This window comes from Aotus nancymaae, unplaced genomic scaffold (genome assembly GCF_030222135.1).
Source record: "Aotus nancymaae isolate 86718 unplaced genomic scaffold, 86718_ANA_hifiasm-v0.15.2.pri h1tg000059l, whole genome shotgun sequence".
NCBI lineage: Eukaryota > Metazoa > Chordata > Mammalia > Primates > Aotidae > Aotus > Aotus nancymaae.
This window is the reverse complement of record NW_026988473.1, coordinates 64,520,655-64,546,790: the sequence shown is the minus strand read 5'-3', so window position 1 is coordinate 64,546,790 and position 26,136 is coordinate 64,520,655. Positions and strand designations below refer to the sequence as shown.

Genomic DNA, 26,136 nt, shown 5'->3' with positions numbered 1-26,136 from the left:
GAGTAGGCAGGCAAGTGACAGAAAACAAACTATTAAACAGCGTTAATAAGTGACTACAATTATTGGAACTGGTTTATTCGTTTAATCAATAAGCATTTTCTCAGTATAAACTAGGTGTTTGGCTATGTGTTGAAAGCAGATATACAAAAATAATAAATGTAACATTTGTGCTCTCAAGGGACTTTCAGCTCTCAGTGGAAAAATGTGTTGAGATAAACAATGAGATTACAAAAAAAAACATATTATGAAGAAATGAATTCTAGGGTATCTGTTACTGACAAATACATCTTGTCTCTGGATCCATCTTGTCTCTTGGGCAATAAATTGCCTATACACGTGAAAATGATCTGATTAGTGTCCTCTTTGGCAAACTACATGTTGCTCACACCATCTACACAAGGAAAAGGAAAACAGAAAAATAGAGACTGGATTCCAGGAGTGCTGGATTCTGCTTTCCACTTGTTCTCTAAATACCTGTGTGGCCTCGGAGGGTAACTTGGATAGACAGCACTTTCGTGCCTTAAGGTTGGTGTTCAGAAGTAGAACATCATTCTCTAGAGGGAACTGATGACAGCAAGCTAAGACCTCAGCCTTGACGGGGCTATGTTATGGATACAACATTACCTCCCCAAGTGGTTCCAAAACCCAACTGCAGAGTAATATCACCAGGGAGCTCCTTTAAAATAGTGTTTCTGGATGCATCCCCAGAAAGACTAAATATCTGTGGTGAGATCAGGAATCTGTATTTGAACACATTTCCCAAGGAGATTCTGATATACTGCTTTCTTGGTCTCACCAACCTTCAGTTCTTACACTGAACTCTGGCATGTCCTTAAAGACCCTTAACAATCTGGTCCCAGCCTATCTCTACAGAGAAACCGTGTGTCTTTACCATGCCACAAACCCACCCCAGCAATCATAAGCAACATGCACTCCAGACTAACTTTTGCTTTCCCGTGCTTATACACAAGCCATTTCCTCTCTTGTCTTTCTAAGCACATCAAACCGTGGTTTGTCATTTCAAGACATAACCCAGGTTTCTCTTACTTGAGAAACCATTCCTGACTCCTTGAGCCAGCGTTAACTACATCCTTCTCTGTGCTTCAACAGTACTCAATTTAAATATAGATTGTAAATATAGCTTTCTCCCAACTAGGTCACAAGTGCCATGGCTATTTTTATTTATCTCTGTATTAAAATATTTAATGATTATTCTAGAACTATATTAGATATTCACTAAGTAATTATTAAGTGAAAGAACAGAAACTAGGAAGAAGTGGGCAATTATCAAAACTAGGGCATAACATCACAGCAAGAATTAAGTCACAGAAGGTCTGATTTAGTAGCTATCTTGGGAAAATGGGGGCGTTGGATCGTATTTTCAGACAGGATAGATCCACTTATGAGCTCAGTCTTTTATTAATATATCCATCGAATAAGATTTAATAACATTTGGATGTCATGTTTTCCCTGTCCTAACCCAACTAACTCTTTGCAAACATGATCTATACTGTGAAGGATTGTTCCAAATTCTGGGCATAGTCAAATGGCTTCAGAAAGTGAAAAAAAAAGAGAAAAGGAAAGAAAAAATGAGAACACACATTATCCAGGTCATTAAATGGAAAGTATGTCATCTATATTTGTAAATTTGCCTAAGTTCTTATTGAATATTTTTTTCTCATCTTCTTTCTCAACTAGGTTTGGGATGCGACTATCCCTACATATAACATCTCCTAATACAGAGATGAATGTAAAATTGGCCATAGCTTTTTCATATGAAAATCTTACATTCAGGTAATTCTGGAGTTCAAGGTATCCCTGGATTGGTATATAGCAAATACATATATATTAGCTTTATGTGGGTATTAAGACTGTTTTCCAGTATACCACGCAAAAAGATAAGAGAAAGTATTTTATTGTATAGAATATACTAATTAATACCCAGAGCCAAACACAGGTCTTCAGTAGAACAATCCCCAGAATCATAGCAACAGTTTTTCATAATATATATTCAAGGTATGTGTATTCATGTGGACACAGTTTAAAAAGGACTTCTCTCACGCCTGTAATCCCAGCACTTTGGGAGACCGAGGCGGGTGGATCACGAGGTCAAGAGATCGAGATCATCCTGGTCAACATGGTGAAACCTCGTCTCTACTAAAAATACAAAAAATTAGCTGGGCATGGTAGTGAGTGCCTGTAATCTCAGCTACTCAGGAGGCTGAGGCAGGAGAATTGCCTGAACCCAGGAGGCGGAGGTTGCGGTGAACCGAGATCGCGCCATTGCACTCCAGCCTTGGTAACAAGAGTGAAACTCCGTCTCAAAAAAAAAAAAAAAAAAAAAGAAGGACTTCTTGGAAGGCAAGGGTTCTAGGCATGCATTCTAAAACTACCACCAGGTTCTCATACAAAATTAAGCTCTCTGATTAAATAATGATGGGCTTTTATATCAGTAACATTGGCTCATTCTCTTATCATCAATCTAGGTATCCAGTTGTTTCAGAATAGTTGCATCATCCACTTATAATTCTTTCTCTTTTCCACTAGTATAAAGTATTATATCTATAAGACTATGTGGATAGATAAAGATATATTTTATTTCATAAGGTAAGTGATGACAAATTTATGACCCGAGTTTTGTGTCAAGAAGTTGAAAAGTAGGTTTAGGGGAATATTGGCAATTGATCAGCAACGTCTGTTCTGTGTGCAAAAGATGGGGAATATTGGCTCAGATTCTACATACTTGTGATCCCATCCACAAACAAACCCACAACACTTTCACAATATAGATATTTACTCTACAGCATAAGACTTTGTTGTTACTCGGTATTGTCAGATTCAGTTTGGGAACCTGAGTCACAGATTGGTAAAATCACATTCAGTCTTTGGCTGCTTTTTAACTCAAAAGGCCTTTTTAAAAAATCATTGAGTCAATCAAGCAAAATATCTCATTTGATGTGGGCATAAGTGAGAAATGCAATTTTATGATACCTTAAAAATCAGCATATAAATAAAGTTTTCACATTTCCAAAGGCATGATGAAGATAATGGAAACTTGAGTTCCAAATGAAAAAAAAAATGAGGCAAAGAGAATTTGTTTAGTACAATAAAAGTATAAAATAAAAGGTTTGGTGATTTTAACCATACTAGTGTCTACTAAAAGAGATTAAATAAGCACAGGTGATAGATTTTGTACAACTAGGTTTATTAGTATGTTGTTGTTTTCTAGTAATTTTAAAAGACCATTAGCACTAAACAGAAGTGATCCTATGCTCTAGCAATTTAAAGTACAATTAGAATTAATGTGAGTAATAAATTAATTAGTTCTGAAGTGAAAACACCGCAGGGCGCAGTTGCTCACACCTGCAATCCCAGCACTTTTGGAGGCTGAGGCAGGCGGATCACCTCAGGTCAGGAGTTTGAAACCAGCCTGGCCAACATAACAAAACACCATCTCTACTAAAAATGCAAAAATTAGCCAGACATGGTGGTGCATGCCTGAAGTTCCAGCCATTCGGCAGGCTAAGGCAGGAGAATCACTTGAACTCGGGAGGCAGAGGTTGCAGTGAGCTGAGATCACACCACTGCACTCCAGAAAAAAAATAAATAAAAAATAAGTGTACATTGGTAAGATTATTTTAAATGATCTCAAAGTAGCATAGGCTTATTCACTCATTTATTTGTTTTATAATATGCATAAGCGTGCAAACTTTCAACATTTTGATATAAAATATTTAAATGCATTTTTTTATTTTAACAGTAGCCCTGTAAATATATATTAAGATTTCACTCATTTGCTAGTTTTTAGTTAGTACAATAAAAATTAGATTGTGAAATGTTCTATGATTACTTAGCAAATGGATGAGATGAGTCTTGACACCCAGACTTCTTGATTCTGAAGCCTAGATATTCTCTATTTCACATTGTTTTTCAGAATATTGTATCCATATACATTTCTTGGTGAGATTTTCTTAGCATAACACCCTTGAAAATCTATCATGAATTATCTTGGGATGACAAGTCTTTCAGATGTAATTTAATTGTGCTGTTTGTTTTCAATGATTGAAACAGTTGAATTCAAGAGAGGTAACGCTTTTTATTAAATGTCTCTTGTTAATGTGTAATAAGTTAGAGCCAGTAGAGTTATGCAATTTGACTCAAACACCATTTTTCCATGATTTTATCTTATAAATAATGTATTCTCTAAAATAATTTCCTGTCAGGCCCCTCTAGCTCCCATTCCTCTCAAATTTGTTCTCCAGACACAGAGCCTGCCAACTCCCCTTTCACAATTAGCACCATTCCTATATCTTGAACCAATCTTGTCCTCTGTGAGGGAATTAAAACAGCCCTAGTTGATTATTTCTGGTAACATAGTATAAAGTCATCCTTTCAGAGGTGAAATGTGTGTAGTAGTACCCAATAAACTTAAGTTTCAATACCAACTTGCCACTTAAAAACTGTATCCTTGGACGTTATTTTTATTGCATCAAATCTGTTTTCCTCTATGATAATCTTTATATAAACTTAAGAAGACATCACATAGCAAATGCTGAATAATGTTAGTTGCCTTCCCTAAATATTTGTACCACAATTATCAAATAAAATCATCATCATGCTTTTTTTGTCCCGTGGTTACTTCTTAGATGATGATTGACTTAATATTCCCCAATTACACTAAGTTTTGAAACTAAAGAAACCTCATAGGATTCTGGAGTGGAAGTCTCCCGATAGGCATGGAGCCTATGCCGCACTACCTGCAGATGTACTTCCCAGGTGTGCTCTGCCCAGGGCTCTGCTGATTGGATGCCTCTGTGTCCTTAGACCACGTACAGGGCCTGATGCAGGAAAGAGCTGAGAGCCTTCCTTTAATGGAAAGCCCATGTTGTGGGAGCATAATGAGCAAGAGACAGAGGGATGGGCATGGCAGCTTATGTCTGTAATCTCGGTACTTTGGGAAAGCTGAGGCAGGTGGATCTCTTGAAGTGAGAAGTTTGAGATCAGCTGGCCAACATGGTGAAACCCCATCTCTACTAAGAATACAAAAAAAAAAAAAAAAAAATCCAGGTGTGGCAGTGGTTGTCTGTAATCTCAGCTACTTGGGAGGCTGAGGGACGAGAATCAGTTGAACCCAGGAGGCGGAGGTTGCAGTGAGCCAAGATGGCACCCCTGCACTCCAGCCTGAGTGACAGAGCAAAACTGCATCTCAAAAAAGAAAGAAAGAAAGAAGAAGAAAGAAAGAAAGAGAAAGAAAGAAAGAGAGAGAAAGAAAGGAAGGAGGGAAGGAGGGAAGGAAGAAAGGAAGAAAGGAAGAAAGGAAAAGAAACTACTTGAAATGAGGTCAGACAAGTTTGCAGGAGCCAGGCCATATTCATGGAAAGAAAATCGGATTTCATTCTGAGAGCAGTAAGACATTGTGGCAGAGTTTTAAGTGAGAAATAAAATTTGATGAAATTCTTTCTCTGGCCTTGTGGTTATGGGATTTGGATCAATTCATGCAAATTATTCAAGTCTCAGTCTTTGCATCAGTATCCCAGCAACTCAACCAACAGGATGATCGTGAAAATCACATCAGGTAATACACACGAAAAGCCTTACAACATGTGTAAAGTCATATAAGTACAAATCTCAATAATGATAACGACTAGAAGCCTGTTCTGGCAAAAATGTTATCAACCTGAAAGATGAATATGGGCTCCTTGATCATTTGCTTACTTTATTATATTCAGTTGACTTTCTGTTATATAACACGAAGTACTCTTTAATCCTGGCCGGAAGTGCAGCAGGCGGCAACCCCACACAGAGCATACAAATGGTTAGTGCTAGCACTGGACATAGGACCACTGCGGGAGGGAAGGCTTATACTTTGTAACATAATAAATGGACTGTTTTTTCTGAAACTGCTAGAAGAATAGGAATTCCCTCTTTGCTGCTATTGCTTAGAAACAAGACAAAGGAGAGCTTGTGGCTTTCTCTTATTTATATATTCATTTCTGTCTGCCTTTGTTTATTCCACAAACTTTATTGAGCATCTTGTTGATATCTTAGACCTTCTTATTTCACATCTGTAGAAGAGGAACTAATAGTAATAATATTTATATGCACATTTAAATATATTTGAGGCATTGTACTAATAATTTGCATGTATTATCTTTAAATTTTCCAATGCTGATGTAAATAGACATTATAACTAGGCACATTTCCTATGTGAGGGATTTGAAGGTCTTTGGCCTGTCCAGGTCACTCAGCTAGTAAGCATCAGAGGTGGACTTGAACTTGACTCTATTTGACTTGAAAGCCAAAGCTCTGAAACCGCTATATCACACTGCCACCGACCATAGTACAGGAGAAGATGAAAGGTGATAGCACATGTCACGTGTTCTAGTTGTCTGGTATCCAGCCCCTCCGCTTATGAGAGCATGTCTTCTTTAACCTGACATTTCCTGATTTCTACAGCCAGATAAACAAACAAACCAACAAAAATAGTTTAGCTTTCCTGCTATTTTTCCCATGGTGTAGAAGTATTTAATAGGCAAATTATAAATGGACAAATTAACTCACAATTCCATGGTATCCCATTAGCTGAGCTTGAAATCTCAGAGTGTTTTTAGTATGGTGGGGGCCAGCAGGCTCTGGGGCCAGACAGCCTTTGTGTGAACCATGGCTCTATATCTTACTAGCTGTATGTCCTTTTTGATGTACATTCCCTGAGTTCGGGGATAATACTATATATCTCATAGAGTTGTTATGAGGATTAGTTGTATTTATAATTCAAAGTTCTTGGGATAGTGATTGACACATAGCTAGTGCTCAATAAATGTTAATTATTAACATAGCTATTATTTATGTGATATCATTGCTGTTTCAGTGGGTTCACACCTCAAGTTTGAAAGCAGTAAGTAATTTCTTCTAGATGTTATATTTACCCACATTTAATCCTCAAAATCATAAACTTGAAATCTCACCTGCTGAATGACTATTCTTCTATAGCCCAAATTTACATGCTCTTCAGTCATGTGATAAATTGTTGTTCAATAAACATTGACTCTGGCGCTGTGGTCGCTGTGTGGTTTCGGTAGGAGGGTTCACTAAGAAGGAGGCCTGTGCTCATGGAGATGGCGTCTCAGAGACAATGGTGGAGGGAGATGATCGCAGCACCCACCTGCTGGCTTCAGAAACAGCAAGTCTGGAAGAACAGCCTCAAGGATGGGGAGAAGTGATGCTGATGGCTGATATAGTCCTCCAGCGAGAAAGAGCCTGGTTTCCAACTGCCATCACAGGTGTGGTTTCTTCAGGCTTTCTGATTTTCTACTATTTAGATCCATCTGTTGTGTCCGGTGTTTCCTGTTTTATGTTTTTGTACTTGGCTGACTACCTTGTTCCCATTCTGGCACCTAGAAGTTTGCGCTCCAATAAATGGACCACTGAGCAACAGCAAAGATTCCATGAAATTTGCAGCAATCTAGTAAAAACTCAACCCAGAGCTGTGGGTTGGTGGAAACGCGTCTTCACACTAGAGGAAGGAAAACCTAAGATATCCTTCACGACCATGATCGTTTCCCTTGCTGCGGTTGCTTGGGTGGGACAGCAAGTCCACAACCTGCTTCTCACCTGTCTGATGATGACTTCCTTACTATTGGTTCCTGGACTAAACCAACATGGAGTCCTTTCGAAGTACATTGGAATGGCCCAAAGGGAAATGAACAAAATTCTCAAACAAAAAGAAAAAAATGAATAATTCATCTGCTTTATTGTGTGATTAATGGAACACCCATTGCCCCTAGAAATGGTTTCTGCTGTACTATCTGGATACTACATTACAGGAGGAGCTCTTTGCTCTCCCTCACTCTGCCCTTAGTTGATAGAAACTCAGACTCGCCGAGTAAGACTTTGTGCATAGACTCTTCATGTCGCATAGAGTTGAGTGCGTTCTTAGCAGTTGGCCTCATGGACAACTCATTAGTGTGTAGACCTTGTTTTGATTTTTCTTAGCCAGGGTTAATTGATTTCTTGCTTTTAGACAACTTTGTTTTTATAGTGGTGAATCTTGCCCTTTAGTACAGTTCAAGTGACTCTGGATAATTATTCAAGTTCATCTTTGCTTTAGCTAGATACAAGGTAGTGGTCTGAGGCTACAGGAAGCTGGTTCTACTCTCTGCTTTTACAGTCTGCTTAAAAAACTATCGGACTTCATGAATATAGAGACCAAGTTTACCACTTCTGATGAAGAGACCCACGAAGATTCATTCCTCATTCTGTTTCTTTCCCGTGGGAGAAGAATCTCCATGGAATAAAACGAAACTGATTCCATGCACTAGTGTGTATAGGTTTCTCCCTTGTGTGAAGTTTAGCAATTTGTAGGAAACTTTGATCTTTTTGTCCAAAAAAATGAATGTCTAACAGGCTGAAGCTTTTGTCCCCTTGCACTTAGACTGGAGGTTAGTAAATCCTTAAAGTCTTTTTAATGGCAGACTTCCAAAAGATTGCATTTAGGATTTCTAGCATACTTTTAATTTCAGGGTTTCAACTGACTTTAGCTATAGTATACAGTACATTAAGACGCCTGTCTATGACCTTTACTCTAAGACCAGCAGTAAAGGACAGCAGTCTTCCATGTTTAGTCAAGATTCATTTCAGTAGAAGATAATCTTATCTGACTAATTTTCAAGACCGGAATAAGCCTTTTAAAATAAACCTCAAAATTCTCATTTTATGGTAATACTGGCCATTTTAGTTCCCTAGGTTTGACATGGGAGATAGTGACTACCCTGTTGTCTGACTTTTTTCCTAGAGATTTCTCCTTGAAAAATACAAGAGCTATTGGTGAGAGCAGACTTGAGGTGATGATAGTTGGCCTCTGTTCTACAAAGATTTTGTAACTCCTTGGAAAGCTTTTTATAATCATTCTTAACTTCTCGGTAGCTAGAAATTTAGAGTAGTCGAAATCTGTAGGAATGAATGAGGGCCAAAAATGTGAATGACTTGGGAACAATTCTTAAACGGATTAACAAGCTCTAATTTAGTTTTGTGAATTTATTGCACTGATGTTATACCTTGTGATATATCTGTCCCTATATATCTGTCCTTAATACTCCTGTAGACAGTGGTGCCCATTGTAGCATATGTTTAATTTTTTTAAAAATATTTTATAAGAAAACTACCTTAATTTTGCCGTTCTTATGTTGTAAAGAAGCCTGTCTTCCTATCTGGATATTTTTGTGTATACGTGTTCTACTGATTCACTACTTTTGCAGTTTTAATCCTCTATTATTCTTTCTATTTTGTTTTATGTAAAAGGGGGAAAAAATTTAAAAAGCTAGAATCTTAAAAATAAAAATAAATAACATTGACTCAACATACCAGAGTACACAACAGGTGCTAGAATATAAAAGAAGATGAATCTCCGCCTTCAAGAGGTGCATGTTTAATGAAAACGCTGGGTGCCCATTTAGTTATTTGTAAAGCCTCTGTGAAGGGTATTCTGACACTGAGTGGCTGTTGCAGTAGTTGACCTTTGGACTTTATGTGGGAGAGTCCCCTTTCTGTTTTTTTCCTCCCCTTTCTTCTATCTCAGGCTATCTGGCTGACTGGGTCAGGCGCACAATAAATGAAAGCTTTTATTAGTACCTTAGAGAGGCAGCTTAGGAATACTGAGAGAGGTCAAATGTTGCTAGAGATCACAGTTCAAATCCTAACTTTATCATTTAGGAGTTGTGACCTTGGACCGCTTACTGCACCTCTTTGAGCCTCTATCTTTATAAAGGGAAGACTATCTAACGAGGATATTGTGAAGAAAAGTCATGATACACATGAAGCACCTAGCACAGTTCTGGCACAAAGCAGGGCCAGCTGAGGTAGGAAAGGGGCGGCAGCAGTAATCCTGAGCCATAACGCCACCAGGAGGAGTGGCCTCAGCTACAGCAGCAGATGCGGCAGCAAGTTTCTTCTTCGCTTTGTTTGCTCAGATGCTGCCTTTATAATGGTAATTGAGTATTTTCAAATTCAAAGTCCATTCTAGAGATAAAGAAAAATGATAGTGGGTTTCCCTGTAATTAATGGCATCTTTTAGCATTTCAGTCTGATTATAAATAGGATATAAGATGCCTTCTGTGGTGAATAACATGTCTTTCTAGTTTTCTAGATTTATGAATTTAGCCCATATGAAATTAATTATTGTGGGTGTATTACATGGATGTGAAACATCTGGAATAATAGGATTTTATTGTTAATAGACCTCTCAGGAGCTCATGACAAACATCCTTATAATAGCAACATATGCTGCTAGTTTAATGAGAACCATCACTGACAATTAATGGTTCTTGTGCTTTCAGTAATTTGCACATTTTCAAATTTTATATTCTTTATTTTCATCTTTATGGTTTCAGTTTGTGACTTGTTTGAAATTAAAGCCAGAACTCTGTTCAGAGGAGAAAAAAAATATTTATTGAGTGTATACTATGTGCCAAGCATTGTATTACATATTTTATATATGTGAATATACATGAAGATGCAATTACTTGGGAGCCTGAAAACAATCAGGCAACCCTCTATTTACAAACAGGAAGTGTGAGGCACAGCGAGATTAATAGCTCATCAATGTGGATGCTCAGCCTAGAATTAAAGGTTGAATTTCTCTGTTCTTTCATTCGTTAGAACAGAAACTAGAATATTGTAGAAAATATTTCCTTTTCTAGAAATCATATTTCTGCTTTCAATAGTCCTCTCAACTTTATAAGTAATAACCTTCCAGTTATTCCTGGGACATATTGGGCTTAAGCTGATGTGGGCAAGGAGCTGATAAAGAAAACTGTGAATTTAGACTTCTGATGTATTTCAGAACCTAGTCTGTGCTTGGTGTCAGGTCAATAGCTGTGGAAATATCCAAAAGGAGAATATTCTGTTTTTCCTTGTTCTTTTGATGCTGAGAAAAGGAATTTTTACTGCGTAGTGACTATGCACAGCCTGTAGGTCAGCCCTTAGATAGCCTGGTTCTCTGAAGAGGAAGGTTCAGCCTGGACCCCAAAGCTCGCTCGGCTGCTCCTCCGTCACATGTTTGGTTCGGACTCTCTCAAATGAAACATTATTGATATATTTTAGGAAAATAACAGAAAGTGTACGTGATGTGGCCACCAAACCAGAAAATGTGATCGGGGAAGGAGAATGAATGGTAGGCACCCTGTTGCTGGAGAAGGCAGAATTAGTTCCCTTCATGCTTCATTAATCTGCATTCAGTCCCTGTTGCCTTTGTATAAAGATGAAGGCAAAATTCTTACCTCAGTATTTTATCTTACATCTTCACATCACTCATATTATTTGAAACAGTCCTGTTCAACTATTTAAAATCTTGAGTATTACTTCTTCCCCTCATAAGAATGCAAGATCCGTGACAGCAGGTACCTTTCCTGTCTGTATAAAATGAGTGATTGTATATCTAACCTTATTTTCAAATAGGGTAAATTTTACCTTACGTTGCATATTCATTCACTGAATCATTTAGGCAATGTTTGTTGCCTGCTGAAGTAGGTATATTCACATAATACATGCACATAGGTATGCGCAAATAATAGGCAAATTTACATAACAAGTGAGGTAGTAAGCTTCAAATAGTGGTTGGACCTCTTCCTTGTTCCATGAACTGGGAAAGCTCTATAACTTATCTGAGCCTCTCTCATCCCATCTATAAAATGCTAATCTATGCTGGCATCAGCCTGCCCCAGCAACACCATGTACTCTGTTGCTTCTGCCCTGACTTATGCCTGGACCACTGAGAATCTGGCCTGGTAGAAAGTAGGTGGTTTTTTCCTACTGAAATCCAGCATCTAGACACAGCCTGCAGATCACACACCAGATGCTCCCTTTGCATGTTTATAAGCAAAATTGGGCACTTTCAGGAGCCCCAGGACATGACAGTGATCTGTCCACTATCAGGTGTGACTGTGGGGCTAGACTGGCTGCTGTCTGGGCTCTTGGTTCTCCCTCCAGTCTCCACAGAGAGAGGACCCTGGTCCTCAGAGTCTGGTCTGCTGTGGACCCGGTACCATAGTAAACCTGCTAACCCCTTTCCTGTAGTCCAGGCCTTGCACTTGGCTTTCCAGGTGTTACTTCAGTATCTCCAAGTTCTATAGGTTGGCCAAACTCCAGATACCCTCAGTGGCCATCACCTAACTCCTTATATCTGATGCCTTACATGCTGACATTTCAAGCCACGCTTAAGTTTTTCTACAACTCTTCTGAATCTCCCAAGTTGAATCGCTGACAGATTCAGGAGAGTTGTGAAAAAAACTTAGGCTTGATCCTCCCTTATCATACCTAGTCTGGTGAATTTCGCTCAGTTACCATACTATACTCACTAAAGTTTAAGTACTGTGTAAAGGGGAAAGATTGTTATAAACTGTGTAGTCTTGTTTGCATTTATGTGTATTTAGAACAGATCTAACAGGAGTCATTGAACACCCTTGCAAAATAAAGTCCCTTTGAGATGTGGAAAGTGTAATTTGCAAGATCTATTGCAAACAATCTCCACAAATCTTTAAATACAAGGTGCATTCACATCTCAAGTGGGTAGTTTATGCTTTTAAGGTAAGCTAAATGCAATAAACTGTAGACACACCCTTTCACTAATAATAGAAATTGTCTCATGCTGAACTTCAGCTCAAGATATTCTGACACAGGCTGGAGCCACATTATAAAGCTGCTCTGGATTCTGTATTATGAAGCCCAGGGTGACTTTAAGGGTTGCAGTGGTAAAGAAGCCTGATAAAATATAAAGTTTTCTAAATATGTTTTCACCATTTTTTGCTGACCACTTTCCAGAAAGAAGGAAATAAGGGTACTGAAATGAATAAATCCAGATTATATTCATCTTGTTATTTCTTTAGTGAATAAAACATTGATATATCCCTACAGCCCAGCACCATACCTGGTACCAGGCAAGTAAGTGCTCAGTAAATGTTGGTTGAATGAAAGAATGTCAGCCACTGACCTTTTCTCCTTCATGGGTGATGGCAGCTGAGAAAGACCAAGGTCAGAGATAATGAGACTTCACAACCTCATGGCTACAGTGAGAATTATGGAAGTGCTTTAGAAGTGAGTTATTTGAAGCTCAGTGGGAAAAGATTCTTCATCTTCCCGGGTCTCTGCTGTCACTTTACAAAGAGAAATAAAGACTTATCTTGATAGCAAGGGACATTCAGGGATAAGGACGGCGAATAGGGTCTGAGTGTGGAGCCCTGACGGGGCGGTTGGTGAAGCAGTGTGAATAGCACAGGAGTCAGTCTTTAGAATTCTCCACAGAGGCTTAGAAAGATGCGTAAAGCACTTGGGATTTGATTTTACTTTTCAGGGTTTTCTATTCTGCTCTTGTACTTACTGCCACTGAGTGGAAAAGAAAGTAGACCTGTTACAATGTTCGAGTTGTATAGTTTGTGTGTGTTTTAAAGAAGAGGAAGAAAGTCATGGAAGGCTTGTGAGAAGGATGACTTTTTCTGATGAGAATGCCTTACAGCATTTTGAGATGGTATGCAGAACCTACTCATCTTCCTTGGGGAATTGTAATGTACAGTGAATTTGAAGATTTTCTTACAGTATCTGAACAAGAGAAGAAATCTACTACTTTTACAATCTGGAAATTTTTCATTCACTTGCTTTCTTACTGCTTTGTAATAGGTTAACTATTAAAAATTATAAATGACACAATGGTTGTCCTTAAAAGAAATGGAAAAGAGATAATATTTGTTATATTTCTACTATCTGTTCAAAACTATACTAAACATGTTATAGTCCCATCACATTTAATATTCATAGCCACCCTGTGAATCTGATATATAATTATCCCTATTTATAAATGCTGAAATTGAGACACAGGAAGTAGAATATGCTTATCTTCTGACTCCATCTATTCCTTATCACCCATCATAATGTCTCCTGAAAGTGTTCCATATCTTTACCTGATAAAGGTAAGTTATCCCTCCTCTGTGCCATCTCTGTACTTTGTACTTTGCACGTGCTTCCAATGTTATAGCTTGGTATTTAAATTAATTGCTTTTCAAGTTTTGTTCTCCCTTACTAGAGTATAAATCTCTAGATAGTCGGGGTTTTTTTTTAATCTCCGTATTTTTTGCATCGATCACAGCAATGTTTAGTTTTTTGGAGTAAATGCCGCAGAGCCAGTTAGGCATGGAGTCAGAATTTAAATGTAACCTCTTTTTGATTCTGAAAGCTCATGCATTTTTCATTATACTATGATGCCAAAACTTGAAGACAGACAGAAAGATTAACACAATTATATTATTAAATAATGCACATAAGTAATACAATTATATCCACTTTACATACCTAATATAAATATATTAGGATTAAGAAATAGGTAGGCAACTCATAGGTAAGGCAAATACAGAAAATTTGCAGCCTAGAGAGAGTTTAAAGCTCAAATAGTAAGTCTAAGAATATTGCTTTTGATTCACCACTTTATTATTTTTATTACACAACTACTACCCTGTAGTCCTGTGGGAGGTGGAAAGGTGAACGCAGAGGGGATCCTGTCCTTAAGAAGTTTTCAGGAAACTAATATGGTGCAGGAAATGTGTGCATACCATCGTTGATTTTGTTTTGAGTTATTTCTGCCTCTGAGCTATGTCTTCCTCATGTTTAAATTGGTTCTGTGAATACCCCTGAGGATCATCGTGAAAACTAAAACGGATAACATATGCTATTGAACCTGGTGCCTAACATAGATGAAGATAAATCAGTGTTCCTTCTCAGTCCACATGCAGATATGAATATGAATATGGATATGGATATAGACTTAAATCAGAAGTTTTCAACAGGGCTGGGTGGGGAGAAACTGTTCTCCAGGTGACATCTGGCTGTTTCTGGAGTCATTTTTGGTTGTCACAACTGGGGTTTGCCACTGGCATCTAGTGACAGGGATACTGCTAAATATTCCTCAGCACATAGAACAATCCCTCAAAACAATAAATTAAAGAGTTCTCTGGCCCCAAATGTTACAGGCTCTGAGTGTAGATAGAGACATAGAGGCAGATAGGAAAGTGCTAAGTATGACAAGTATCAGGTCTACTTCTGTGAGAGCGCAGATTTGGAAGTGGGATGATACCCTGGCTCTGAATCTGAGATTTTTATGAAAGAGCTGGAATTTATGTAGGCTTTGGGATTAAGTCAGGTAGAAATAAAGCAATTGGTATTCCAGGAGGAGCTTGATAAATGGGGAAAAAAAGCATTTAGGGATCAGAGTCAACAAAATAATTTTCCCATCAGATGATAAAATCTGGAAGAGTAAGTGGAGGACTTAGCAGGACCATATAATAAGCATGTTGGTGTTGGAGGTGAGATGTGTGTATGAACAGGAAATGAGGAGCAAGATGTTAAAGGAAGGACAATGACAAGAACAGGAAAACATAAATAACATATTGTATTCCTTAATTCATCAAAATAGAAAGAGAGATTAAAAATATCAAATGTTTTATACACACCAGAGACCTATCTAGGCAGTGGAACTAGAAACATCATAAATAAAGCATCATTCCTAAAGTCGTAATCTATTTTAGTGTTCCCAAAGTATTTTCCTGATGAAGTTATGTATTAAAACAAAATTAAATCAAATGTTTTGTTTAAGAAACAGAAGATTAAGCAAACTGAAATAGTTATTTTCTTAAAGAATACTACAGAGACTAGAATGGGCTTGTGAGCTATGGCATATAACAATTCTAAATTTCTGTCTATTATCCTAGTCCATATTTTGTGCATATACCAGAATGCCCGAAAGACTAATTAATTTTTTAAAAAAGGAGTTTCTTTCTTACTATTTTGGAGGCTGAGAAGCTCAAGCTCGAGGGGCCACAACTGGTGAGGGCCTTCTTGCCGGTGAGTACACTTGCCAGCATCGGGAGGTGGCACAGGGCATCTCATGGTGAGGGGACAGCATGCTAGCTCAGATCTCACTTCTTCTAATAAAACCACCAGTCCTGGCCTGGTGCAGTGGTTTATTCCTATGATCCCAGCACTTTGGGGGGCCAAAGCGGGAGCATGGCTTGAGGTCAAGAGTTCGAGACCTGCCTGGCCAACATGGTGAAACCATGGCTCTACTAAAATTACAAAAATTAGCTGTGCATGGTGGCACATGCCTGTAATCCCAGCTACTTGGGAGGCTGAGGCAGGAGAATCTCTTGAACCCGGAGGTGGAGTTCACAGTGAGCCGAGATGGTGCCATTGCACTCTAGCTTGGTGGACAAAAGAGAGACTTCGTCTCAAAACAACAACAACAACAAAAACCAGTCCTGCTTCCATGATAATCTATCAATCTATGAACAGATTAATCTCTTCATGAGGACAGAGCCTTCATGACTCAATCACCTCTTAAAAGCCCTACCTCTCAATACTGTCACACTGGGGACTGAATTTCAACCTGCATTTTAGAGAGGACAAATATTAAAACCACAGCATCTGTGAAGTACTTTTTTTTTTTGAAGGAGCATCTTCCAGAGCCAATATTTAGTCAGGCTAAATTTAGGAAACACTGTTCTAGCACTAGGTCTCCCGCCAGTAAGAAAACACTTGATGTTTTCATGATGGCATTGGAATTTGCAGAAATTGGCAAAGAAATCACTTCTGGTGTTTTCAATACTTGAAATTTCTAGAAGAAAGGCTTTATTTTGTTTTGTTTTGTTTTGTTTAATAAGTAAGAAGGTTAAGACAATTTATGGTTAGCCTCTGGCACGTGTTTGGTACTAAATAAAGATTTTTGAATGTAGTTAAATGAGTGAGACTCCAGGAGTGTGGTAACAAAAAAGAGGAAGATTAAAAAAGCTTATGTAAAGAAAACGTGCAAAGCTTGGCAATAGAATGTATACATTGAATACAAAACAAGTAGGAAATTAAGGATGAATAAGAATTCATTGTTGATATTAGAGAAAATTATGGTTTAACTCAAGAGATCACAGAAAAGAACATAATTGGGAAATCATATTAGAATAAAAGCATCAGACTGAGAAGCTGGATTTTGATGTCTAAACTAGGTCACTAATTGTGTAAACCTGGCCAAGGCCCTTAATCTCTCAGATCCTTACTTGATTATTTATAAAACATAGATACCTATGCTCCCAATGAGGATTAAATAGCCTTAATAAATATAAATGTATATGTAAATGTACATATACATATATACATAATCACACAAATATAATTCATATAGGTATATATAGATATGCACATATATGTAAAAGGAATTATTATCGTAGCTTATATTCTAGACCCATAAGCACTTTCATAAAGATTTCAATGATATACACTCTATTAATTACTTAGTTTTTTTTTTTTTTTTTTTTTTTTTTTGGCTTCGTACGGTGGCTCATGCCTGTAATCCCAGCACTTTGGGAGGCCGAGGCAGGCAGATCATGAGGTCAGGAGTTCAAGACCAGTCTGCCCAACATGGTGAAACCTCATCTCTACTGAAAATACAAAAAATTAGCCGGGCATGGTGGTGGGCGCCTGTAATCTCAGCTACTTGGGAGGCTGAGGGAGGAGAATCCCTTGAAACCCAAAGGCAGAGGTTTCAGTGAGCTGAGATCACACATGTATTACACAAACGTAATACATACATATGGGTATATATAGATATGCACATATATGTAAAAGGAATTATTGTTATTGTAGCTCATATTCTAGATCTATAACCACTTTCAGGAAGAATTTCAATGATTTACACTCTATTAGTTACTTAGTTTTTAAAAAAATTCACGGCTACTATAAAATTACTTTCCTAACCATCTTTTGTTGATATCAGAAATTCAACTTTTCTTGATATTCAAGTGGAACTAGGTTCATATGATTTTAATATTCATAATTCATAGCTATCAATTAATATAGTTTACTAAGCCCCAATTTTGTTTATAGTATCTGGGATACCAGATGCTGAGAGAATAAAAACTAATCCCAGTCCTCTAGGAGATTATTATCTAAGATGCAAGAATTGATGCCCAAGCAAGTGATGACGAGAGATAGCCCCAGTTGAGTATATTCCTTAAGAAAGTGGCATTGTTTTCTCCCTGACGATATTCTAAGAAGTTAATTCCACATCTCCTCAGTAGTGAAAAAAGAGCCAATCTGACAGGGAGGCCATACTTTACTTCATTAGAGGATTCCAGTGACATCATGAAGTAGGAAAAACATACATACTCAGACACACACACACACACATAGCAAAAGTGGCATTTCCATCACAAACTGTTCAGGTTCTCCAGTGACCTCTCCACAATTTGTGTCGAGATAAAGCTGCCCTGACTGGAATTCACAAAACCCCAGGTTTCATGGACAATTTAAGATGTGAATATAGGGAAGGGATGGTCCTCTGGGTAGATAGTACCTTGAGTAACTAATTTCATTAATCAGAATAAATGTTGGCTTACGTATTTGTATTCAAGGTATTGATATTATCACACCGGTAATGTACAGATGAGGAGACACGGTCAGTGTACAAAATAATAATAGCTACCGTCTTCTGAGTCTCTACAAGGTGGCTAGAAGACTTCTAAGCACTATGGGATAGATTTTTCTCACTTAACCCTCAGAATAGACACTGTATGCCAGTATTTTTAACTCCCTTAATGCAGATGAAGAAAGTGAGGCTCAGGGGAGGACACAATGTGCTTGAGGACACATAGCCAGCAAGAGACAACATTGTAGATTTTAAACTGTTTTCTAGTTTTTAGTCCCATGTACTTCATACCTCATTGCATGGCTTCCTCCTGCTTTCCATTTCTGGATTCCTGTGATACAGGAGACTTCTAGCCTAGGTTAGGCAGCAAAGGTGTTGTAGCTAGAATGACCTCTTTTAACACTATAAGTTATTAGGTAGAGGGAATAAGAGAGAAAGAAGAGTAGTGGACAAAAGTGACCACAGTATGTTCAATGCCATTATTTTTTAAAGAATCAAATTATGATTTGGGGCATCACTAACAGAGAACACCATGCAATTTGAGGAACAGAGAGAGAGAAAAAAAGATTGGCCTATGAAAGGGAAGAGTCACAAAAGCTGTTACATACCTGCATGGTTTTCATTTGGAAAAGGATATGGAAGGCAAAGTAGACTAACACTCACTAAGGACCCAGTCTATCTGTATAAGGCAAGTTCTTGAGTGAGTATTTTAAATTAATTTATAGATGAGAAAACTAAAACCATGAGATTTCGAGAGGCTTCACTAAGGTCATTCATGCAACAGGGATTCAAACGGAAGTCCACCTTGCAGCCTTCTTTTTTTTTTTTCTGAACCATTCAAAAATGAAATGGATGATCTTTGACATACTCAGCCCTGTGGTTTTGGAAGCATTAAAGTTGAAGCTGAGGGACTATATGATAGTGATGACGTAGAAGCAATTCTTGCACTTGTTGGGCTTTTAGAATGATGATCTTCATGGTCTCTTCTAATGCAATGCAACAATTCTAGGAGCCCCTGAATAATTTGGAAAGGTGGTACATACTAAGCAGTTTCCAGAGAGAATGTCATTGCATCGCCATTCCTGATATTAGCTATAGATACATGAGAATAAAGGGTTTGAATGAACACCTTTACTGAAAGTTGAGTCAATGCCATCCTTCAGAGAGGTAATTATTCATTATATACTAGTTTTGTACTTTGTGCGTTGTTAGAACAGACAAATGAAAGTTCTGTCCCTCAAATAACAGATTGCTCAGGAATTTCTTCTATCTACCGGTCCTAACACTGAAGTAGCCAAACTATAAATAGGACCAATCTAAGTCAGATGTAGGGAAAAGTATAGGTGGTGAGTACAACTATATTATATAGAGTAATACCAGGTTTGGGAGGAAACGAATCAGGAGCCAAATCAAAATGAGAAATGTCAGATAGCCCAGAGTCCAAGAGATAATCAGAAGTCAGAATGGATTTGGATCAATGAGTTCAGTTCAATTCAACAAATATGCATTGAATTATAATCTAGTGGGAAAAATATACAGGTTAAAAATAATTAAAGTATATTGCAATAAAAATGGAACCATAATGTATGTGGTCTGATACTGCTTTCTCCTTTATTCAACATTATTATTTCTAGCATTCATTGATGGTGCTGTGTGTAGTTGAAATTCATTTTTAGTACTGAAAATTTGCATATTGTGTGATCATATTATAATTTCAAACCTCAATATAATGCAAAGTAAATAATATAGTGCTAAAAGAAAGCACGTATACTTGATATAAAAACAAAGTGAAGAGAGTCATAAGTACCCATTTCAGGATAGTGATAATTCTAGGATAAAATGAAAAATTAGTCCAGGAAAGAGGCATATAGGTAGAAACTGGAATATTCTAGTTCTCATATGTGGTGGTGGGTTTATAGTTATTTATTTTAATGCTTCTATATATAGACATATAAGTATATGTATGAACTATATATAAATGTATCTACATATAAATGTTACATATTTGTTTTATATATATATATCATACATACTACATAATAAAACATCCAAAAAAATTTTTCAGTTTAAATGTATAGTGAACCATAAAGACATATACTCATAGAATGCAATGATCCAAGAAAAGAAAGAGGAGTTGCTTATTTTTGTTGGGTAGATAGATTTTTTTTTTTAAATGTGTTATCTCTGAGTTGGATTTTTGAGGAATGCATAAATGTTTCCCTCATTCAGAAAGAAAAGACATTCCAAGAAAAACAAAAGAAGTGCCTGCTCTGGAAGACATGTTGTACCCTTCTGCATATTATTTACCATTCCCTGTTTAATATCTCTAACAACACAATATGTGTATATAATAATATATAATTGTTAAACAAATGAATAAATGAGGATACTCAGGATTGACAGATGTAATGTATGTAGTGTGTGGATGTGTGAATATGAGGAACCTTTAAGGAATAAGGTTGAAAAAGCAGAAAGAAGCTGCTTAAAGAGTTTTATTGCCAAAATGAGGAACTGTGTTAAAAACTTCTCTTCCGGGTCCCCTAGGAGAGGCATTTCAAATGCAGGAATTTCCGGGCTCCATCCAGAGACCAGAGGAGTTTCAAATGTAAAGTTCTTTGTCTGGTTTTCTCTTACATGGGCAAGGTAGGGAAAGCCAGGCAGGGTTCTTTTGTCCCAAATTGTAGCAGAAGGCTCCAGGAGGAGGCGGCTCTGTCACTCAGGGTTGTAGAATAAGTAGCCAATCCGGTATCGGAGTCAAAGATCAATCACTCCAGAGGAAATTTGAAAGAACTCTTCTCATTGGATGAGAACATGAATGGGGAGGGAATAACTCAAGAGTTAAAAGTTTAGATGCTCCTACCAGAAGGATCTGGCTCTGGTTCCCCTCCCTCAACAGTGTGGGAGCTGTCCTTTGTCCCCCCTCCCCCTCTCCTTCCCCTTCCCTCTCTCTCCCTCTCATAAATCACTCTTCTGCAAAAGCTCTTTGGGTCCACAATATTTTATTTGAACAGTAAACTCACCGCACCTCCGGGGCCTCTTTCGCCATTCTTCAGGGTTAGAGAGGCCAAGAACCTATGAGCTCTGGGAGCTGGATACACTCCCCTGGTTACAAAACGATCTTAAGGAAAGTAATACAATGTTTTAGGTGGGGGAATGACACATTTGACTGAAATGGTAGACACTGGCTATAGAATGTGAAGGATCGCTTGGGAGTTTGAAGGATGGTGATGGTGGGACCTCGATCATAAAGAAGGAGGCTAACTATGAGGGGTGAACTAGTGCCAGCAGGAGGTGACAGTGTGGAGTGGGGACAGCAACCTGAGAATAACCAGGGGGTCCTTTTCAGATTGTTCATGAGGAGCAGGACAAGGAGGCAGATTTACTGGCATGAATCTAGAAAAAGCTACCAATCCCAAAGCATACTTCTCACTTCTCTTGGTCTTAAAAAGATACATACCCTTTCCATACTGTTTTTCAGAGATTTTACTGTACTGTTTTTCAACTTCTTGGATTTTAGCTTTGGTTTGAATAACAATACTCATTTGGACAACCCGTTTTAGAAGTCCATACACTTTTTGTGGTAGCTTAAAACACTTAAAAAACAAAACTGGCTAAAACTTAGGCCCTTCTTCTCCTTTGTCTTTTTCTCCTTTTCCTCCTTTTTTCTTTGTGCATATGGGATAAAGCAGTGGTCCCCCAAAATAATTCTAAAGGCATGATCCAAACATCTTGTTTTTTTTTTTTTCCTACTCTGGCACTTGACTCTAGTTTGGTATGCTGGCACATACCAGCTCACAGTTATTCATTCATGCCATAAGTATTTGTACATGCTCTGGGGGGCGCTGTGGTGTGCTGAGCATATCCGCCCTTCAGAGCTCACCTGCTCATACTCCCATATGTTGAAACTGTTGGCAGATGATGTTTCTCAAGTGACTCCCTCTCTAGAAACTGCCTCCAGTCAGAGTGCTGTTTTGCTCAAGATCTTACCCACTCCCAGAGGACAGCTTGCATTAATGACTGGGCAATTAGTTGGTTAAAATCCGCCCATTTGCCTCAAGGTGGGACAATTCTGAAGAAATAATCCAATTTTAGAATTCCCTGTAAGATGGGCTAAGGCCATTATTATAATTGCATTGCAGTTCAACCACTCTTTTAGCCCCTTCCTTTGACCCCAGCTGCGATCATTCCCAATAAACTCCTTGCACACAAATCCCCATCTCAATTTGTTTCTTATGGAGCTCAAACTAAGTTTCCTGCCATGTGCCTGGCAAAGGGGGTATAATGATTCTGAAGAGACCACATAGGTGCAAAAGATAAAAGTTAAAGCAGCAGCAACATTTAAAGGGTATGTGAGGGCAGATAACTGTGTGTGTGTACTGTGTGTGAATGATAGATATATTGGTAGCTTTGAGAAGTAGATTGGTAAAATCCAAGAAGTTTCATGAAGGCATAACATAATCTTTTGAAGCCATTGGGATAGTATATTCTTATCTCTTTAAGAACAAGAGAGATATGCTTTGAGGATTGGCAACATTTTCTGTCCGCAGACATGGGTGCAGTCTTAGTTATCACTCTATTGAGGATTTACTGTGCCTCAAAGCTTTAATCTTAGAGAACATTGATTTACTCTTCAAAAATTTTAGGGCCTCTGCTGACATCCAGGCCAAGGGAAGTTTAACTTTGTATTGAGACATTTTTCTTTTCCTGTGTATGTACACAAGGCAATGAAGGAAATAAAATTAAGGGATGGCTGAATTCATAGTTTCAATGTGTGAGGGTCACCTTGTTTTGTTATACAGGCCACAAACCAAAGCTGAATAAAGAATGTTATTTGTTAATCAAACTGTATGGGATTTTGCAGCCTGATTTGAGTGGGCAATATTCTTGCTCACATCACTCTAGGTTAAAACTTAAACGACAATACATTATTATGCCAATTAAAAATTCAAAAATAAATGCAATATTTAAACCTGTCTTTCCCCACCAGCATACACATACTCAATGATTTTTAGAAATAACAAGAGTTCTCCAAGTTTCTTTTTTCTTCACAGCTCTTTAAAATGTCAAAGGCATAGATGAAGCTCAGTCCCTACAAAAAGAGTTGTTATTCAGCTGAATGATAAAGGGGGTTCTTTTGTGCGAGATACTACAGACTTACAGTGGCATGAATGAGAAACAAACAGAAAAACAAAACAGGCGAAAGCATGCATTGCATGACAGACGGACCCGGATTTCTATTACCTGTTCTCCATTTACTCCATGAGTGGACTTGGATAAATTCCTCAGCTTAATTTCAGTTTTATCATCTGTAAAATGAGAATAATAAATTTCTACTGAGTTGTGTAATAATCATGTAAGTTAATGTATGTAAAGTACCTAAAGAGCCGAAGGGCACACAGGAAATTCTAACATGTAATTTTTTGAGTAGGTTCTCAAGATAAAGTACATGCATACAAATAAATTCAAAATCAGACACACAAATAGGGATTTTATTCAAATTTCTTATATGATAGGCTTTGTGGGGAGGGCACTGGGAAAGACCTATGGTTTCTGCATTTTGACTGATGACTAAACTTTTGCTGCAATTAGAGCTGTAAGATTGTAGTTCCAGTCCCTGGCACTTATTAAAAGAGAGCTATACCGGGAAAAGAGCAATACGGCGTGAAAAGAAGAACACCTGGATGGGCTGTAATGTCCCCTGAGTGGTTGCTCTAGTTCTGCCACCAGCTGGTTTTGAGACATTGAGGTGGTCACTATAACACTGTGAGCTGTGATTTGCTCATCTGTAGCACTGGCATCCTAAATTGGGTGGTCTGTGTATGTTTTGCTGATTTGCTGATGTTTTAAGTAACAATTCTCATTTATTTACTGTGGGTACTTGGAAACAGACATAGTCAATGCCTTCATTGAATTTAGCATCCAAGGAGTCTAGGAAGAGATACCGGGAGGGAGTGCAGGCAGAAGCCAAGCAATGAAAATAAAGTGCAATAAGTACTTAAATGTACAGGGAGAAGCACCTAACCTGTTTCGGAGATGTCAGAGACATCCTTTGAAAGGTAGAGAACAGGCGAAAAGGAGAAGAGGTGTCTAATGGTGTCCAAAGGCCTGAAGATGAGAAAGATGAGAAAGAGCGTAACTTATATTCTAGAAGCTGAAACAAGTTTTGTTTGACTAGGCCAGATTCTACAAATGAAAGAAGAGGAAATATATGTAGAGAAATAAGGAATGGTAAAATAATACACGTTCTCATCTCTCTTTGGATTCTTGGTGTTTAATGATCAGCAATGATTTTTGGATCATCAAATGCATGAGTGATAAATTAAACTTTTATCCTATTTTTCTACTTTATTGTAATTGAAAATTCTGACAGCATGTTTTTATAAAGGGTCCCAGGGGTAGACAAAATCATTTGACATGTTGAGGCTGAAAGGTACACCACCTAAAAAAAAAAAAAAAGAGAGAGAGAGAGAGAGAGATCTGTCAGAGGAGAAAGGAACTGCTATTCATTTCTTAATACATTAACTCTATATTTATTGACCCACCTATCATGTGCCAACTACTGCTCTAGCTCCCAGGAAAATGGCAGTGAACAATATATCTAAGACTGTGCTCAATGGAGGTCAACATGTAATATGAATCTTGTACATGTAGTGTCTCATGTACTGCTCTTGGGAGGCATGATGCATCTCTAAAGGGGAAATACCCTGTATTCTTTAATCAGGACCAGTGTTGTGTTTATCTATGCCTTTGAGAAGGATGTTCTGATTGTTCTCAGATTGTGTGACAGCAATTGTCATTAACTTGCCATGTTCACAAGTGAAAAAGATCTTCAACGTATACTCATGTGCTAATATGGCATTAGTATTATATTTAGTATGTGAGTCATTCAAATTATAGAAAAGTGTTGCATATAATCTTTAATTATAAAGAATTTTTCTCTTTCTTTGGGCCACTAGGAAATTAATATTCTTAGGTTGAAATGAAAGGTCTCAAAAATGAAGAAAGTACAAAATTTGAGTTTATAATGCTGCAAAATAGGTTCATTTGAATTACAATTTTGAGGAGTATTAAAAACATTACCTAGAAAGAAATTTGATTTAATGTTCTCAATAGAATTGAGGAAGGTAAGGTTTTTGTATTTCAAGAGATTAGTTTCATGGGGAGAAATCTGGAGCTGAAAGTCAGGATTTGGTTCTTATTTCAGTATTAAACTAACTTAGGTTGTGATGTTAGAAAAGTGATTGAGAGAGGAAAACACTGACCTCCAATAAAAGAAAGCTTATGTTCTAGGATCAAATATTGAAAAAAAAAAACCAGTCAAATGAAAGAATTATTATCCTTGCTCTATGTAGGTACAGTAAAGTAGAACTGACAAAAACCAGACTTGTAGCTTTAGTGAAAAAAATCTTCAATTACTACTAGAAGTATTATAATGATTATTACTATAACCAGTAGACACATTTCATTATTTTATTACAGTAAAGATTATATAGTATGTGTGTGCAAGTGCCATTATGTATACTTATTATATAATGCACAGTGTTCTAAATGTTACTCATGTGTTTAATAATTTAATCCACAAAACAATACTATAAATGAAATACTACTGTTATCTCTATTTTGCCCATGAGAAAACTGAAGAATAGACAGGTCAAGTGATTTTGCCCCAAGCAACACAATAAGTAACT

General features: G+C 37.6%; 1 protein-coding gene across 1 annotated transcript; it reads left to right on the top strand.

Annotated features, from left to right (window-relative positions):
- The first annotated feature begins 7,132 nt into the window (after positions 1-7,132).
- Positions 7,133-7,738, top strand: LOC105729053 (ADP-ribosylation factor-like protein 6-interacting protein 1). Its single transcript, XM_064365585.1, has one exon. The coding sequence runs from the start codon at positions 7,133-7,135 to the stop codon at positions 7,736-7,738; it is 606 nt and encodes a 201-aa protein (XP_064221655.1).
- The last annotated feature ends 18,398 nt before the right edge of the window (positions 7,739-26,136 follow it).